This window comes from Macadamia integrifolia, chromosome 8, assembly GCF_013358625.1.
Source record: "Macadamia integrifolia cultivar HAES 741 chromosome 8, SCU_Mint_v3, whole genome shotgun sequence".
Classification (NCBI taxonomy): domain Eukaryota; kingdom Viridiplantae; phylum Streptophyta; class Magnoliopsida; order Proteales; family Proteaceae; genus Macadamia; species Macadamia integrifolia.
Window position 1 is genome coordinate 26853383 of NC_056564.1, and position 17308 is coordinate 26870690.

The 17308-nt window shown below is 37.0% G+C and overlaps 2 protein-coding genes and 1 long non-coding RNA gene across 4 annotated transcripts in view; 2 read left to right on the forward strand and 1 right to left on the reverse strand.

The window, feature by feature from the left end:
* LOC122086406 (omega-hydroxypalmitate O-feruloyl transferase-like) overlaps positions 1–1671 on the reverse strand; it is a 3189-nt gene extending 1518 nt beyond the window's left edge. Inside the window, exons 1-3 of one of the 2 annotated variants that reach the window (XM_042655188.1) lie at positions 1053–1670; positions 471–555; positions 26–349 (exon numbers count right to left, since the gene is read on the reverse strand). In XM_042655188.1, the coding sequence (XP_042511122.1) occupies positions 342–349; positions 471–555; positions 1053–1499 (540 nt within the window). In that variant the 5' untranslated portion in view covers positions 1500–1670 and the 3' untranslated portion in view covers positions 26–341. Of the gene's footprint in view, positions 1–25; positions 350–470; positions 556–1052 lie in introns of those variants that run through there. The other variant, XM_042655187.1, reaches the window with a different exon arrangement.
* A 12406-nt stretch (positions 1672–14077) lies between these two features.
* On the forward strand, positions 14078–15454 carry LOC122086851 (replication protein A 70 kDa DNA-binding subunit D-like). The gene is made up of 6 exons (XM_042655790.1): positions 14078–14227; positions 14330–14606; positions 14707–14806; positions 14890–15014; positions 15090–15168; positions 15249–15454. Exons 1-6 carry the CDS (start codon positions 14078–14080, stop codon positions 15403–15405), a joined length of 888 nt encoding a protein of 295 aa, XP_042511724.1. The 3' UTR covers positions 15406–15454.
* Positions 15455–15632: 178 nt separating this feature from the next.
* Positions 15633–16009, forward strand: LOC122085989. The gene is made up of 2 exons (XR_006142306.1): positions 15633–15815; positions 15896–16009. It is a non-coding gene; the product is annotated as an uncharacterized LOC122085989 (long non-coding RNA).
* Positions 16010–17308: the final 1299 nt, after the last annotated feature.

Sequence of the window (17308 nt, forward strand, 5' to 3'; positions counted from 1 at the left end):
AAAAAAAACCCAATAAGATTTTTTGACCGCTTTTTTGACCGAATCCTTAAATTAATCGTCCGAATTATTCCGAATAATTCTCCGTCCGAATAATTCCCGAATCCGAATTTGCTAACTATGCTCAGAAGGGTTCAATTTGAGGGCCTTGGTTCGTGCTCGCCATATAAATGCCATGATCAATTCAAAATCTGTGGCAGTAGTACCCTTTATGGTTCCATCATCCTCTATAGCAGCTATCTTCTTCAGTTGCTTCAACTTTTGGAGATCAAAAGAGAAGGATTTGAATATAGACTGTTCATCTCGTCGTACTAGATAGGAAGAAACATTTGATCCATCTTCGCTCATTGCAGAAATATTGTCATGGTTGTATTCATCAGTTTCAAGGGGTTGGTTTGGCTTCAGTATAGATCTATCTAAAAATGGAACAACACTTACGGGTAAGCCTCTAGCAATTTCACCCCATTACTTCATAAATTCAAGCAATGATGTTCCATCGCACATGCAATGGTTCACTGCTAATCCAATAACAAAGCCACCACATTGAAACCTTGTCACCTAAATACAATTTGAACTACAATTTAGAATGATCATAATGTTAGGAATTAACAATGCAGTAGAACAGCAAAAAAAATAAAAAATAAAAAATAAAATTAAAATATAATAAAATAAAATTAAAATTAAAAATAAAAAAGGTCACATATGGAGAACATAAAAATTTTCGTGGTCCACCTAAGATGAACTAGGTTCACGGTCAAGTAATAACCAGAGCTTCCACTATTCTAATGAAAAAAAAGTTACAAACCCTAACTCTCACAGCTCCTTATGAAGTCAACTCTAAATATAACTTTTTGACGCATTACAATATAACGAAACCTTCATCCCGTAAAGTACAAAATTATCCACTTGCAACCCCATAGCCCACCCATTGACAAATGGGATCATTGTTATTGGAAAAAATCACTAGTATTTCTTGAATTAAATTGAGCTCAAGTTGCATATAGCGCGTAAAATCAAATGAAGTTGCATGTATAATTAGTGCATATATAAATTACCTGCACCACAAGCAGTGGTATATGGAAAGGATCGTTTGATTCATTGGAAGCATAAACAAGTTCTCTTTGTTTTGGGAGATTAAGGGTTGTAAATTCACCCAACTCACGAAGGTCACAATTTGCAGCTGCTTCAACAAATGAAACACCTTCTCCTGTGCATTTCACCATAAAATTGTCATCTGAACCCTTTACAAGTCTCCCTGCAAATGGATAGAAATGAACCAGAACCTTAGCCAACGCTTGTTTGATTGTTTCACAAAGATTCTCTGTCCTTCTCGTCCCATCATGCATCTCGAAGCAAAATAAAATATCAAGAGGACCTATCATCAACTCATCTATAGGCGACAAATAATAGAACCCATCATAATTCTTCATTGTAGGAGAGACGACAACAGGCTTAGACTTTGTTACTGTGAATGCTTCTCCAGTTCCATGTAAAGCTTCCATTGAGAATCTCCTCCTCCTACCTGCTCACGCGCTCGCACACAGACACAGACACAAAAACAAGCTTAATGCAAGCTAAGTCAGGGTAGAAACAAGCAAAGAGTCATGGCCTGGACTCCCCAAAACATACCAAGACCTTTATAAGTTTATGATGAGGACATGGGCAACAGGCAAAACCAATGTGCATGGGATGTGCAGACTCATAGGAGGGACTGGGCGGTGGCATAACTAATGTGGGTCTGGGCTATGTAGAGCCAACCCGATACAGTTAAGGACTTACCGAAAAAAATACGGTTAAATTAAGAGGTAGGGCTGAGAAAGAAGAGTCCAGATCAACTCCAGCATCATAACCATTGGGGATCTGAACTATGTAGTGCCCACGATCAAAAATCCCATTTATGCTGCTGGAGTCCACACATACAACTCTTTCTCGGCCATACCTCTTAATTGTATCGGTGTTTCTTGGTAAGTCCTTAATTATATCGGACCCCAATTTCTGTGGCACACCACGACCTAACTGTGTCTGCTAGGTGTTTTAGGTCAAAAACCAATGTAACAGATAATGTTGCCTCCTTCCCATTTAACGTATAGATCCTCTCCAGACACCAACAAGACACAAAATAGGAGAGAGAAAGAAACCCCGGTTTCTCTCTCCTATTTCACTTTGTTTCTCCAGCTGTGTCTTGCTAATCCATCTTCAACGACCACCGACTAGAGAGGATGTGAATCCTAATCAATGTCAGTTTGTACTATGTATTTTTTCCGCTAAAAGGTCGATTGTATTAAAGAGAAAAGAATGTACAAAGGAAATTACAAGACATAAAATGCAATCTAAACCCCCACCTTCAGCATGGCCAGCAGAAGGGGTTAGATCAAAACTAACAGGATCTAAATCTTACTCTATCCTGAGCATCTAAACTTAATTCCTCATGCAACATCGACTTCCAATTTTGAGAAACCATTGAAGACTCAAACTTCGCAGCCATCTTAGCCAGGTAATCTGCTTTCGAATTTGATTCCCTAAAGCAATGAGATATCTTCCACGAAATAGACAAGAGAAATGATTGAAGAGAAAACCATCGTTGCATAACAAACCATGGTACAAGTGATGGATTTTATAACATAATAATTCTTAAATCATAATAAGGATCTTGCAAGTACACTATGAACCATTTCATTCTAAAAGGAAAAACGACACACCGTTCACCATCGATGGCGTGTTATTTCCAGCGGAGCTTGATACAACCATTAATGCCATCCTTGCACAAATGAGCAACATTCTTCTTCTTCAATATAGGTAGGTTTTTTCCCTTAGTATTTTCTCAATGCACTTCTCTAATGAGTGAGATTAGTACGTAACTGTGCAAGGAGGGACCTAGTCTCCTTTAATAACACAATGCCTATCTCCCATTAAGGTAGGCCAATCAATTAGAGAGCAAATCTTCCCTATTTGCGACCAAATTAATATAGTGGGTATCCTTAATAGAATCCAAGATAATTTGCAATCAAATCAAATATTGGGTTTCTATAATAGAACGCAATCAATGGTCAATTGGGACAAATAAGGAAAATAAATCCTACAATTTCACACTTGAACCATTTGACCAGTTCACAACAACCCAAGTTTTATTTATGAAAATAAGTTAAAAGATTTGTTTGTTAAAACAACAATTCTTGGATTCCAACATTTTAGAAAACAACTCAATGTGGCCACTTTAACAAAACACTCTATCCATTAGTTGCATTCAATAATATCTTAAATGAATGAAACTATTGATAGGAACTATGACGGTTATGCATCATTTATCAGTCGACGCACTCCCTTTCACAATTACAGTATCAACAATCCCACCCAAATCGATTCTTAAGTAGGGAAACAAATAATAAATGGTCCAAACAATAATATCTCATTTATATCAAAGAAATGTGTACACACAATGACAAAGGTTGTCGACGTCATTTGGAGTCGCTGAGAATATATTGAGACAATATTGCAGTTGTGAATTACTCCAAGAATGATAAGCTTTTTTTTGCAAAGCGAAATTTTTTTTGGAGTTTAATACAGTTTTATAAATATAATTCAGAAACAAGAGTGTATATTGTATATATCATGATCAATATGATGATTATGACGATGGCATAAGCGTGCCAAAGTTTTACATGGATCTTATTGCAAGCATGAGTCTGATTAAGAATTATTGTGTTTGATCACTTGTATTTGTACATGACACTCCTTTATACAACTACCTGGAATATCTGGGTTGAAGCACAAGATGTTATCCACGAGAACCTTGTCATTTTTTTGTTCTACAAATAAATGCTCAACTTCCATGACATTGTCTTCTGAAGCACAAAGAAAGGATCCATCTTCCTCAACCTAGACAAAGCAAGATAAAGACATTAGAAACACAAGTTTGGTCTCATCTATTTATTCTCCATTAGCAAGAGGAGTTACCACACAGCACCTGTACCATGTTCTTAACAATGTCAAGTGAAGCAACAATAATAGCATCCAAAAAGTAAGCCCACCAGAAAACATAATTGAAAAAATATGCTACACAGGATCATGAGAACAGACAAAACTAAATTCAATATGATTTGATAGATAACTTATATATATATATATATATATATTTGGTAAAATCCATACATTAGTTGATAAATCAATTAGACATAGTATATGATAGAAGAAAGAAATATTTTTGTATCTTTGGCAGTTGAGGGGAACAGCCTTGGAATTGATAATTATTGAAAAACCTTTCCAATCAAGAAGAATTGTTCACCTTCCCTGTCTTTGAACTGTTTTCGAATGCCTTGAATTCCCAAATGAGTGGAGGACTAGATAGCTTGGATGCCCGAATATTCCAAATACATATATATCATACTATTATATAAAAGCACGAAGTGGCAAATCTTTCACTGGACTACTTTACCCCTTTGTTTCCTTCTATTTTTTATATTCCAATAATTTATTATTGGTATAATTTTATATTTTTTATATTCCAATATTTTTTCTCTACTCTCCTTCTTTCTCTCAAACTCCTTCTCTTTCCAATAATTAGAGTCAAAGAGAGAGTTGATTTCCTTCTCTCTCCCAAACTCTCCCACGCAAGATCTCTCCCCCTTTGTTTTATTTTATATTCTTTTATAAATTAAATATTATTGGTACCCTTCTATTTTTGTGGCAAATCTTTCGCTCGACTACTTTACCCCTTTGTTTTATTTTATATTATTTTATAAATTAAATATTATTAGTACCCTTTTATTTTTTATATTCCAATAATTTTTCTCTACTCTCCTTCTTTCTCTCAAACTCCTTCTCTTTCCAATAATTAGAGTCAAAGAGAGAGTTGATTTCCTTCTCTCTCCCAAACTCTCCCACGCAAGATCTCTCCCCCTTTGTTTTATTTTATATTCTTTTATAAATTAAATATTATTGGTACCCTTCTATTTTTTATATTCCAGTGATTTTTCTCTACCCTCCTTCTTTTTCTCAAACTCCTTCTCTTTCCAAAAGGCCCAATTACATCCTTCAATGATGATTTCGGAAAGATTACAACCACTTTGTACATGTTGAGATAGGAGAGCCGTGGTTAGGAGGGTTTTTGTGTTGCCAATTAAATTATTTTTCAATCTAAATTATTTTAGTTCAAGGAATCAAGTCTTAGGCTTTCATATGGGTTTCAAGCTATTTTGTGTAGAAACATCTCCGGCAGCTCCTCTTGAGAGGTAGAAAGAAATCAATTCAGCCTCTACATGCTACACAGGTTCTTTACAATATCTCTTTGTCTTCTTTCGCTTTAAAGTTTAATAAAATTTAAAAGTTTAACTCATCTTTTCAGGCTCTATACAGGTTGTAGAGCAAATTATATGAGTTATTCATTTTTTAAATTTTAATTTGTATTAATGCTATGGATTGATTCGGGTAGAAGTTCCTATAATTCATAGCAAATTATATTGTTGCGGATAAAAATGTAATTTCTAGGAATCATATTATGTTTGTCATACTTTCAACTGATTTTGCATCACTCAGATTTTAGGTTCTGAAATGGCTTTCTGTTAATTTTCTCTTTGTTTGTTCTATCTCTGCACTTCTTTTTATATAGATTTCACATTGTTCTGAAAAATATACAGAATATTGAGTGCAATTTCAATATGTCCAGAACACATATTGGGAAAACAAATTTGATCAACCAATTCCTATTTTTGATTGAAGAATTGGGGATTCTGACTGGACCATATAGAATATGGGCTTAGGACTTAGTAATGATAAGATTATTCTAAAAAAATGGGAATCCAATATAGTCCTTGAATCTTGATACAGAATAGAATCATACCTACCATTACCAGGGCTCCTTATATTTTTCTTCAGGAGGAGGGGAGATGAAAGAAAAAGAATCACAAAGAGCAAAAAAGAAAAAGAAAAGGGAATATCTTTTTTTTTTGTTTTGATAAGCAGAATAGGGAATATCAAGAGACATGGAATCATGGATAGTTTCTTTTGATTAATGAAGTTTATTTGAGATAGCTATATGTTGTTTTGTTGTGGGATGCAGTTGGGTGAGAGGACCTGGGGAAGGGTCTGAGTGGAGTACTGGAGACGAGCAGGTCGGAACTCTAATGATTCAGAGTGAAGTACTGGAGACGAGCAGGTCGGAACTCTGAAGGAGTCTGAAGGAGTGGAGCGAGCAGATCTGAGTGGAGCGATCTGAGTGGAGCGAGAAAACTGATCATTCTTCACAAGTCTGAAGGAGCAGATCTGAGTGGAGCGAGCAGATCTGAGAAGATCGGTCATACTTTGTTCCAGCGCAAGTGCGTAACTGAGTGGAGCGAGCAGATCTGAGAAGATCGTGAGGATCAGAGGCAGTGGGTGAGATACCGGAGTGCGGCCTGTTCTCTCCTTTTATTTCCGACGGCAGATGAAGTTCCTTCTCAGGCGATCGTGAGGATCAGAGGCGATCGTAGTTGGGACAGGTGAGGATCTGAGGGAAGAGCAGGTCGGAACTCTGCCGTCGAGTCGTCGGATGATCTGCCGTCGAGTCGTCGGAACTCTGCCGTCGAGTCATCGACAGTAGCAGTAGCAGTCTTCTTCCTCCTCTTCTTCTTCTTCCCTCGTCGAAAGTAGACGATGGCGTTTTTGAATGTGGTAGATGATGGTAGAGATATGGATCATGACCCAGGGGGAGGAAGACCGCCGGATAGGGGCAGGCAACTTCGCCTTACTGATTTCTGGAAACCTAAATTAAAGGATGCATCGGAAGCGGTTAGAGAAGAATCTGAGTTTCAAGCCAAAGAAGATCTGAGTACTAAGGTGGATGACAGCAGAAATCAGAAAGATAGAGGGGATGGTGTGAAGAAAACTTTTTCTACTGTTGTGGGTAAGGTTTTACCGGACGTGGAGCAGTTGGCGGATCCAATACATGCTGGGGCGCACACTAAGATTATCATCCCGCAAGAGGCATATGAGGAGAGGCTGGAAAAATTCAAGTTTGCTTTGATAGGTAGGGCAAATTTCAAATTTATGTCTATGAATGATATTCGTAAAGCTGCAGGAGAGGGGTGGAAGTTGAAGGGGAGAATTTCTTTGTCTCCTATGGGGAAAGGCTTCATTTTATTTCAGTTTGAGTTGGAAGGAGATATGTCTGCCATTTGGAGAAGGAACCTAATCAAGGTTAGAGGACAATTGATTCGATTCCAACGCTGGAAACCAGATTTTGATGTGCATGCGGTGAACAACCCAACCAAACTGGTGTGGATCAGATTTCCAGGCCTTCCCCTGGAATACTGGTATGAGAAGATCTTGTTGACAATGGCTAAAGGGGCAGGTAGACCTGTGGCCCTGGACAGACGCACCAGATCGGCGGCAATGGGGAATTTTGCGCGTGTTCAGGTAGAAGTGATAATTGGGGAGAAAAGGGTGGAAGAGATTCAGGTGGAAAGAAAGCAACCAGGAACGGGGGAGATTTTTTGGTTTAAACAGTTAATCGTATATGAAGATGGGTTAGCTAAATGTGGTTTTTGCAAAAAAATCGGGCATACTTTGTTCCAATGCAAAGAGAAGAAGGAGGTGGATGCTCGAGACACTGAGGCGGCAACCATGGTGAATGAAGGTGGTGCAGGGCGAAGATCCAGCTCAGAGGGCGGTGATTTGGGTGAAGGAGTTGTTTCCAATTTGGGTAGAAATCTTACCCATATGAGGCAGCCTTCTACCATATTAAGAACTCAGATTAGGGACAATAGTCCAAAGTCTAAGGAAGGTGTGCAGGGGCAGGGAGATATTGAAATAATTATTCCCGTAGAGAAGTCTACCAATATGGGAATAAATCACAATCGTATGGGTGCAGTTAACAGTATGGAGGGTAATGGATTGGTGTCTACATTCAATGAGGAATCTGGGTCGGTGGATGGAGCGGATATGGATCATATATCTGAACCAGGAGAGGAGGCAGAGATTGATCACCGTAGGTGCAACTTTCCCATTTCAGAGGAGGATGAGGCTATCTATGGCAGGGAGGATCACATTGGTTCAGGTCAGCATGGTGAGATCGAAGAGGGTAGGGATGTGAGGTTCGAGCCTCAAATTGATAATCCAAAAACTCAGTTGCAGTATAAGGACGGGGTTATGATTGTGTATCATGAAGACGTGGTAGAAGTTGATAGAATGGCGAGCATCCTCGAGAGCAATATGGAGGGGAGAAGACACAAAAAGGTAAACCTTTCTCCCTAAATGAGCAGATTGCTCGGAAATCTGACAGATTGGCTCTCTTAAAAAAATGACTATGAAGATTTTATTTTGGAATATCAGAGGAATGAAGAAGAAGGCTGCTAGGTTGGCCTTAGGGAATATTGTTTCCATGAGTTCCCCAGAAATTATATGCATAGCTGAACCTATGTTGGAGGTACAGAAATTTCCAAAGAGGTTTTTCAATAATCTTGATTTTGAAGCGAATTTTATTCATAATGATAGGCAGGATAAGGTTCCAAATCTGTGGGTGGTTTGGAGAAGGGGTTTGTCTAAGCCGCAAGGTGTCTCTTGCTCTGATCAACATATTACTTTACGTGTGCAGTGGCAGTCGAATATCTTCACTGTGTCTTTTATTCATGCTAATTGCTTCAGAGCAGCAAGGAGAGACTTGTGGAGTAATTTGGCGGCATCGAACCCGGGTCAAGGCATTCCCTGGCTGGTGACTGGAGACTTTAATGCTACTCTGTATGCTCATGAAAAAAGAGGTCCAGGATCTTTTAATATAGGCTCTGCTGCAGATTTTGGGGCATTGGTGGATAGCTGCTCCCTTATTCAGATTCCTTCACAGGGTCGAAAGTATACTTGGACTAATAATAGAAGAAGAGGTAATGTTGTGGCAGTTCTGGATAGAAGTTTCTGCACAGATGCTTGGATTTCAGAGTTTCAGGATTGCCACCAAAAGGTGCTATCTAATTGTGCATCAGACCATTCTCCCCTATTGGTGGTGTCAGAAGCATTGGTGAAGCCCTCTAATTGCCCTTTCAGGTTTCAGAGGTCTTTGATTGATCACGAAAATTTCCTAAAAATTGTGAAAGAATCCTGGGATGAATGGATTTCTGGATCGGCTCTCTATATTTTTAGTCAGAAAATTAAAAGATTGAAAATTGTGATTAAGGAGTGGGCTAGGGAAACATTTCCCAATGTGAATTTGGAAAAGGAAGAGGCGCTAAAGGGGTTGGAAGAGATTCAAAAGGAGATAGAGGAGATTGGTATGAACGATCAAAATTTTGCTCGTGAAGCTGATGCAAAAACTAGGTAATTGAAGGCAATGGAGGGATATGAAAAATTCTGGGCTGAAAAAGCTCGGATTAGATGGAGAACTCAGGGAGATAGAAGCTCGAAATTCTTTCATATGGCTGTGAAGGTGAGAAGAATGAAAAATACCATTAGATATCTGAAAACTGATTCAGGTCAGATCATCAATGAGAAGATGCAGTTGGAGGATTTTACTAAGAGCTATTATGAAAATTTTTTAAAAAAATCGGCTACTGTTGACCACATGGAAATGTTGGACTGCATTCCGAAGATTCTGACGGACATTGATAGATGGAGGATGGACGCGATGCCATCTAATGATGAGATAAAAAAAGCGGTTTGGGACCTTGATCCGGAAAGCTCTCCAGGCCCAGACGGTTTTCCTGGTATGTTCTATAAATCTTGCTGGGTTATAATTTCTAATGATGTTTGTAATGCTATTAGGGGCTTCTTCAGTAAAGGTCGAATGCCTTATGGTCTTAATAGCAATTTTTTGGTGTTAATCCCGAAGATCGAAGGGGCAAATGCTTTAGATAAGTTTAGGCCTTTATGCATGGGCAATTTTTTTTGTAAAATTGTTTCTAAAATAATGGCTTTAAGACTTTCTGAGGTGATGCCTCGGCTCATTTCGGAGGAGCAAGGAGCATTCCAGAAGGGAAAAATCATTCACTCCAATATTACCCTTGCCTCTGAGTTATCTAATATGATGTTCTCTGCGACTAGAGGGGGTGGCATGGGGGTGAAGATAGATATTCAGAAGGCTTACGATACAATTGACTGGGATTTTATTTTTCATGTATTGAGAAAGTTTGGGTTTTCAGAGACCTGGATTCGATGGGTCTACCAGATGCTGGTCTTTGCGAAGATCTCTGTAATTTTCAATGGTGGTTCGATTGGATATTTTGGAGTGGAGAGGGGTTTGAGACAAGGGGACCCTATTTCCCCAATGCTGTTCATTTTGGCTGAAGAGGTTCTCTGCAGAGGTTTGAATAAACTAGTGGAAGAAAATAAATTAAAGCCTCTTAAGGGTCCTCGTGATGTGATGACGCCAGTTCATAGTTTGTTTGCTGACGATATATTCATCTTTGCAAATGCATCTATCAGATATGTTAGACATCTGAAGAAGTTTCTCAACATGTATCAAGAATTTTCTGGCCAATGTATCAATTTGGAGAAAAGTAAATTTTGTGGGCTCGATATCTTCTCAGAGAAAGAGGGCTATTGTAGAAGAATTGGGGATTTCCCTTTGTACATTTCCTACAAGATACCTGGGGGTGGAGATTTTTAAAGGTAGAGTTAAGAAAGATTTTGTGATGCCTATTATGGACAAAGTAAAAGGCCGTTTGGCTGGGTGGAAGGGCAAGATGTTATCCCTGGCAGGAAGAGTTGAATTAGTGAAATCGGTGATTATGAGTATGCCAGCTCATAGTTTTGCTGTGTATTGGTGGCCGTCGTCGCTAATTACAACTTTGGAGAGATGGATGCGCAATTTTGTCTGGTCAGGAGAGATTGATGCCACAAAAAAAATTGTTGTTAATTGGGATCAATGTTGTAAGCCGAAGGAGGAAGGGGGGTTAGGATTGAGAAGATTGAGAGATATGAATAAAGCTATGCTCTGTAAAACAGCATGGCGTATCAAGCATGAAAATTCCTTGACCAGTAGATTCTTGAGAGCTAGATTCCTAAATAAACAGGGGTTACCGAAGGAAGGATATAGTGCTTCTTCCATATGGCCTGGCATTAGGAAAATTTGGAATTTTATTTCTTCGAAGGAGAGATGGGTAGTTGGTGATGGTTGCAATATAAAATTTTGGAAGGATAATTGGGTGGGAGGCTTTGCGCTGGAAGAGTATGTGGAAGATGTGGATAGATCGATGCTTGATGGAAAGGTGGACAGATTTATCGTCAATCATAGGTGGAACATACCTGTGGTAAATTCATGCTTCATGACAGATATTTTTAATGCTGTTTTGCAAATTAAAATCCCAAATTATGAATGTGTTGACAGATGTGTTTGGAGTCTTTCTTATGATGGGAATTTTAATTTGAAATCTGCATGGGAGGATATTAGAGGAAAAAAGCCAAAGGTTCCCTGGGCTTCGCTCATTTGGTGTAAGAAGCAACAACCGCGGGTCTCATCTCTTGCTTGGAGGGTGATTCATGGAAAGGTTCATACTGATGAAATGGTAAAAAAAAAAGCTGTGCCTCTTGCTTCCAGATGTGTCCTTTGTAAGGCAGCAGAAGAGACAATGCAACATCTATTTATAGAGTGCCCTTTTTCTAATGAAATCTGGAACGATTTATGTCAATGTTTTAACCTTAGATGGAGTGCTCAGGTCTCTATTTTGGAGCTCGCCCAATGGTGGAAAAGAAATAATAAAAATGTGAGCTGCAAGGAGGCGTGGACCATGGGTTTTGGTATTGTTATAGATCACTTGTGGAGGGAAAGAAATAATAGAGTCTATGAGGGTGTGGAGCGGATAACAAAATATACCTCGCTAATGGTGATTGAAGAAATTAGAAGAAATGCTCCTATAGCAAAGGGAGTTAATTCCTTGGTAGACCTTATGTGTTGCAAACGTCTGGGATTATCTATCCAAAAAGATAATCGTCGTCACATTTTGGAGGTTTATTGGTGCAAACCCCCCATCAATTGGATCAAATTAAATTTTGACGGGAGCTCTTTGGGAAACCCTGGGCACGCTGGAGCGGGAGGAATTTTTCGAGATCATTTTGGTAAAGTGTTATGTTCATATAAAAAATATATGGGAGTGACAGGGGTATTTGAGGCTGAAGTAGAGGGGCTGATGGAGGGTTTGATGCGAGCCAAGGACATGGACATTCAACATTTGTGGATTGAGTCAGACTCGAGTGCTAGTGTTTTTAATTCAGCAAAGGAAGATTCCTTGGTTTGCTTTGCAAAGGTGGCTATATCTCCAGCCTTACATGAGAAGAATTTCTTGGAAAATTTCTCACAATTACAGAGAGGGGAATTCAGTGGCAGATTTCTTGGCAAGAGATGCGGCTAAGAGTGGTATTTCAGGAGTTGATGTGATATTGCCTCCTCATATAGGGGATTTTCTTTCTAGAGATGCCGAGGGAAGACCAAATTATAGATTCCCTTAGAGTTTTCCCTTTCTCCTGCTGATGGCAATGCCGAAGGTGGGAAGATAGGGAGGATATTGGTTCTTTTTATTGTTGGATTGGTTGTTGGGTTGTAATTTTTCCTCCTTTATGTCTTCTTATGAAATAAAATTTTAGCGAAAAAAAAAAAAGTAGCTCAATTTTTGAAGTCTCTGTTCAAAGTTCAAATCCCTGTAGTTTGAAAGTTGAAATGGAATCATTGGTGGGGTATCAAAGGATTAAAGGTTACCTTTGAAGGTCTAAACCATAGCGCTGAACCCTTTGTTGGGAATGGGGACTCGTGTTTCCACTCGCTGAGGAATCAGATGGTTAAATCCGCCGACTCTGATTAAAGGTGGAACGAACTACGAAGGTTTCAAGAATCGGGAATTGGAGACGATTCAGCTCGGAATCGGTGGTCTACTAGGCGGAATCATGGACCAGAACCTAGAATTCGTTGAAATTTCAGACCTCAGGGCTAATTCTAGGGATTTCTGGGATCGACTGATTCCGATCCAGTCGGCACTGACCGATTCCATCCCTATTTCGCCTTTTTATCACAATGACAATCTCAAACTGGATTTCACTCTTATGAATTTAAGAATTAGGAGGGATAGACACACCACCCCCATGCGGTAAGTTAACCAGCGATACCAATGGGGACATGGGATGAGGTATCATTTTGAGGGAGAATCATTTTAAAGACAGAAGAGAGATAGATACATCTACCAGAAAAGTGTATAAAATTTGAAATGGAGATATGTTCTCTAAGCTCACAAAAAAATGAAAAAAAAAGAGATGTATGAGAAAATGGCATACGATAGTACACCAATGAATAGCGATAAATAATTTTGTACATAAAACTAGAGAGGTCATTCACGAGAGAGGGAGAGAGAGGGGGAGGGTGTTAGTGTATCCTCTAATCAACTGAGCGAACTTTAACCTTTTCCATATGTGCAAGGGAGCATAATTCATAATCTCACTATTGGGTCGATCCATACATCTCGATTGATCGGGATTGATTGAGAATCAATTCTGATTCTTGATCGCTATCATTAGATTATTGGGATTGGTTGAGAATCGATTCCGATTCTTGATCACTATCGTATCCAACTGAAGCACTGAAGCAGTGGAGGCATTCATCTAAGTACCAGAAAAGAGAAGGGAAGAACAGTTACTGTAATGCAAATTATATTAATGAACAAAATAGTTTCAAATTTTACAAAGCAAGGAAAAATTCCGAACCTAATACGGACGAAGTTTAGGACATTGTCCACAAGGAACCACCATTGTCGATGACATTAGGGAATGTAGTTGGAAATGCAAAATTAAATTGTACGATTACATTGTTTAAACCATTCACGTAATAAAAAATAAAACAAGATGCCAAAGAGGCAATGGGTGAGTCCCACTGTTCTCAAGCTCTTGGTTCACCCGCACAAGGTCCAATGGATCTTATGATTCTGTGCATTTATCGTATACTTTTTATCATATCACCAGTGTTAGTTCTTATGATTCTATGCATTGATTTAGTTGATTTTTGATAGAATATTGATAGCATTATATTCAGTTTCTATAATGTTATAAATTATGAATTCTATGCTTTCTAATATCATTGATTCCACTATCCATAATGAACATTGTGTATTCAACTAATCAATCATTTTATACGGGAAGGATGACAAATATTATCCATATAAATCAATTAACGTCATACGAAAATGATTGGAAAATAAAGGTTTTGGTACTGAACAAAAGTGAAATCAAGGAATACAAAAATGCAAAAGGACCTGGAAAGTTTCAAAAAATAACTTTATTGGATGATGAGGTACTTTCAAATAATTATTTAATTAATGTATACTTCTAATTATTTTTTAATTATTTATACTTCTAATTTCAATTTAATATTCATTGTTCTATATTTTTGCAGGGAACAAAAATACAAGCAATATTTTTCAATGATGTTGTTGATAACTTATGTGATACATTGAATGCTGGAAAAACTTATTTTATTTCTGATGCAATCGTAAAAAAAGTGAATCCAAATTTTAAAAATGTCAACAAAGAACATGAACTAACTCTCAATGCCAATTCAAAAATTGAAGAAGTTGAAGATTGCTTAGATGTAGAAAAATCAAAGTATAATTTTACTAAGCTCAATGAATTGAAATGGGATGCTGACACATGCAAAAGGAATGAATTATTAGGTATGTATTTAGATTATTTTTTATAAAATATAAGTTGTTATTGATAATTATCTATTAATAAAAAAATTTAACATCAATTCTTCTTATTGATTTAATGCAGATGATATTGGAATACTTGTACAAGTTCAAAATGCATTCACCATAACAACAAGATTTAATGTCAAAAAAAATAAAAGAGAAATAAAAATAATGGACAAAGAGTAAGTTTTTCACAATGTTAATCATTGTATAGTAATATCTAACATATTTACTAATTATATTACTCAATTGTAATGATTAATAGGTGTACTCCGATATTGCTGACATTATGGAAAAATTATGCAACAAATGAAGGGAGCAAATTGCTGGACATTGTATCACAAAATCCTATAATTGCTTTTTCAGCAGTTTCTCAAGTAGAGTACCAAGGTAATGTACATATAATCCTGATTATAAAAATTAACGAATGATTTCAATAATCTAACTAAATTCTATAATTGATAGGTGGCTCACTTGGTACAACAGGATTTACATCAATTGAAATAAATCCAACGATTCCAGAAGCAGAAGATTTAAAGCAATGGTAAATATTAGAATTAATCAAATAATTATACATATTGTTTAATTATTTTATATATTTAACGTATTTATATTATTTTGTAGGTTCAAATCAAAAGATGGACAAGAGAAAAAAATACTCAACATGTCAAAAGAAGAGAAATTCAAAAAATATGAACATGTTGTAATGAAAGATTTAACGGAAAGGCAATACAAAACTATCCTGGTAAGTGAATATAATTCTTTAATTTATTTAAATTAAAAAAATATATAATTTCAATATAATTTGTACACATCTAATCTCTACAAATTTGCAGAATAAATATTATTCAATTGAAGGAAGAATCATAAATTTAGAAAATGAGATACCATGGTACAATGCTTGCAAAGCATGTAACAAAAAGGTACAATTAAAGGGAGATAGTGCAAGATGTGACAAATGTAACACTGATGATACAAAATATACGCAAAAGTAAGAAGCTTAGACCATTTACTTAATAAACATCAAATTTTATTTAGAAAAATATAAACTAATTACTATTATTTATTGATAGGTATATGGGAAGATTCAAGGTGACAGATTCAACTGATACAATAATTGTTACAATCTTTGAGAATCTTGAAACAATTACAGGATGTTCAGCAAGTGAATATGCAAGATCACCAGAAAAGGTAAAAAAATACACATACAAAATATGTTAAATGCAAAAATATAGTAAATCCTATAACTCTTCTTTTTTTATGTGTTGCAGTACTCACAGATTATACATTCATGTCTATCCAAACAATATTGTTTCTACTTCAAAATGGATGCAAGAAATGATGGAAGTCGAATAACAAGACAAATTGTTGCGGATACCATTAAAGAAAGAAATGTCGATACAAAAAGGATCATAGATGTCGAAGAGTACGAAGACAAAAAAATAAAAAAAATAAAAATAGAGAAATATTGAGCAATGTTATTTACTCATTATCCTTAAACAATCATTATCTTTTGTTCATATTTGGATCCCAGATTTAAGATGCTTTTAAAATTTTATGTTATAAATAAAAAGGTTTAAATGCTTAGCTAGATATTAAATTTCAATTTAATTCTATATTTCTCTCATCCACATAAATACACATACTAATTATCAATGTTATGCCACACACTTTAGGAAAAATATTTCGCACGTGTGTATTTACTAGTATATATATATATATATATATAGGCAATAGAATGCTCCCTGGTCACGTGGCTATTACGCCAGCATGCGGGCCAATGGGAGGGTAGGCAGAGGCATCAACCAGTGCGCAGGTCAGGGGCCAGGGCAGTCTTTTCATGCCCACTTGTGTGTGTGTTTTTTGACCAAATGCAAACCAATTCAAGAGTATCCTTCAGGTATACCATATTATATGAGAAGAAGGGGGGGGGGAATTGTTCAGGGAAGAGAAAAATAAACCAAAATATTTTCCCATTTAATTTATAAGATATTTTCTTACCAAATTAAAGTTTTTTGGTACATAATTAATTAATTGGAATCCAGAAGAATTTGATACAACACTCATGGGCTAGACATTCTCGGGGTAACGCTACCTCGCCCCCCCTGGACCTCGCACATGCGGAAGCCTCATGCTCTGGGTATGCCCTTTATTTATTTATTTATTTTTTAAGTCATGGGCTAGAGAATGATCAAACTCTAGTGATACAGGCAGTCTCATGTAGGGGCAAATTAATTCATAGTGTAAATATTAGAAGAAAGAAAAACAGGAGGAGAAAGAGAGAGGCGATAGATGTGTAACCAGTTGGGAGTTGCAACTTGTGTATTTTAACTCCCATTCCACTCATATATATATAATAACCTCCACTCATATATATAATAAGCTAAAGGTTACAAGGGCAACTGGAATAACAGTCCAGAAAAATAAAAAGACAAAACCACTCCTCATCTCGGTATTAGCGCTAGTAGGTCTCGATTTACACATAGATACAAGAAAGAGCCGCTTAGTATTTCCTCATACCAGAGGAGGTTAATTGCAGGTTGTTAGATCCAAATAACAAAAAGAAAAGGGTAATTTACAACGCCACCCCCTGGAGAATGCTAGTATTATAGGAACACCCCCTCTCTTTCACCAAATTAGACTCAGACCCCTTACCGTCAGTCTCTGTTAAATGAGGATTTAAA

Excerpts from the sequence above, each read along its gene's own strand:
- LOC122086851 (XM_042655790.1), top strand. The coding sequence starts at position 14,078 with ATGACAAATATTATCCATATAAATCAATTAACGTCATACGAAAATGAT. Across the intron at positions 15,015-15,089 it reads TTCTCAAGTAGAGTACCAAG|GTGGCTCACTTGGTACAACA; the intron begins GTAATGTACATA and ends TATAATTGATAG. Across the intron at positions 15,169-15,248 it reads GCAGAAGATTTAAAGCAATG|GTTCAAATCAAAAGATGGAC; the intron begins GTAAATATTAGA and ends ATTATTTTGTAG.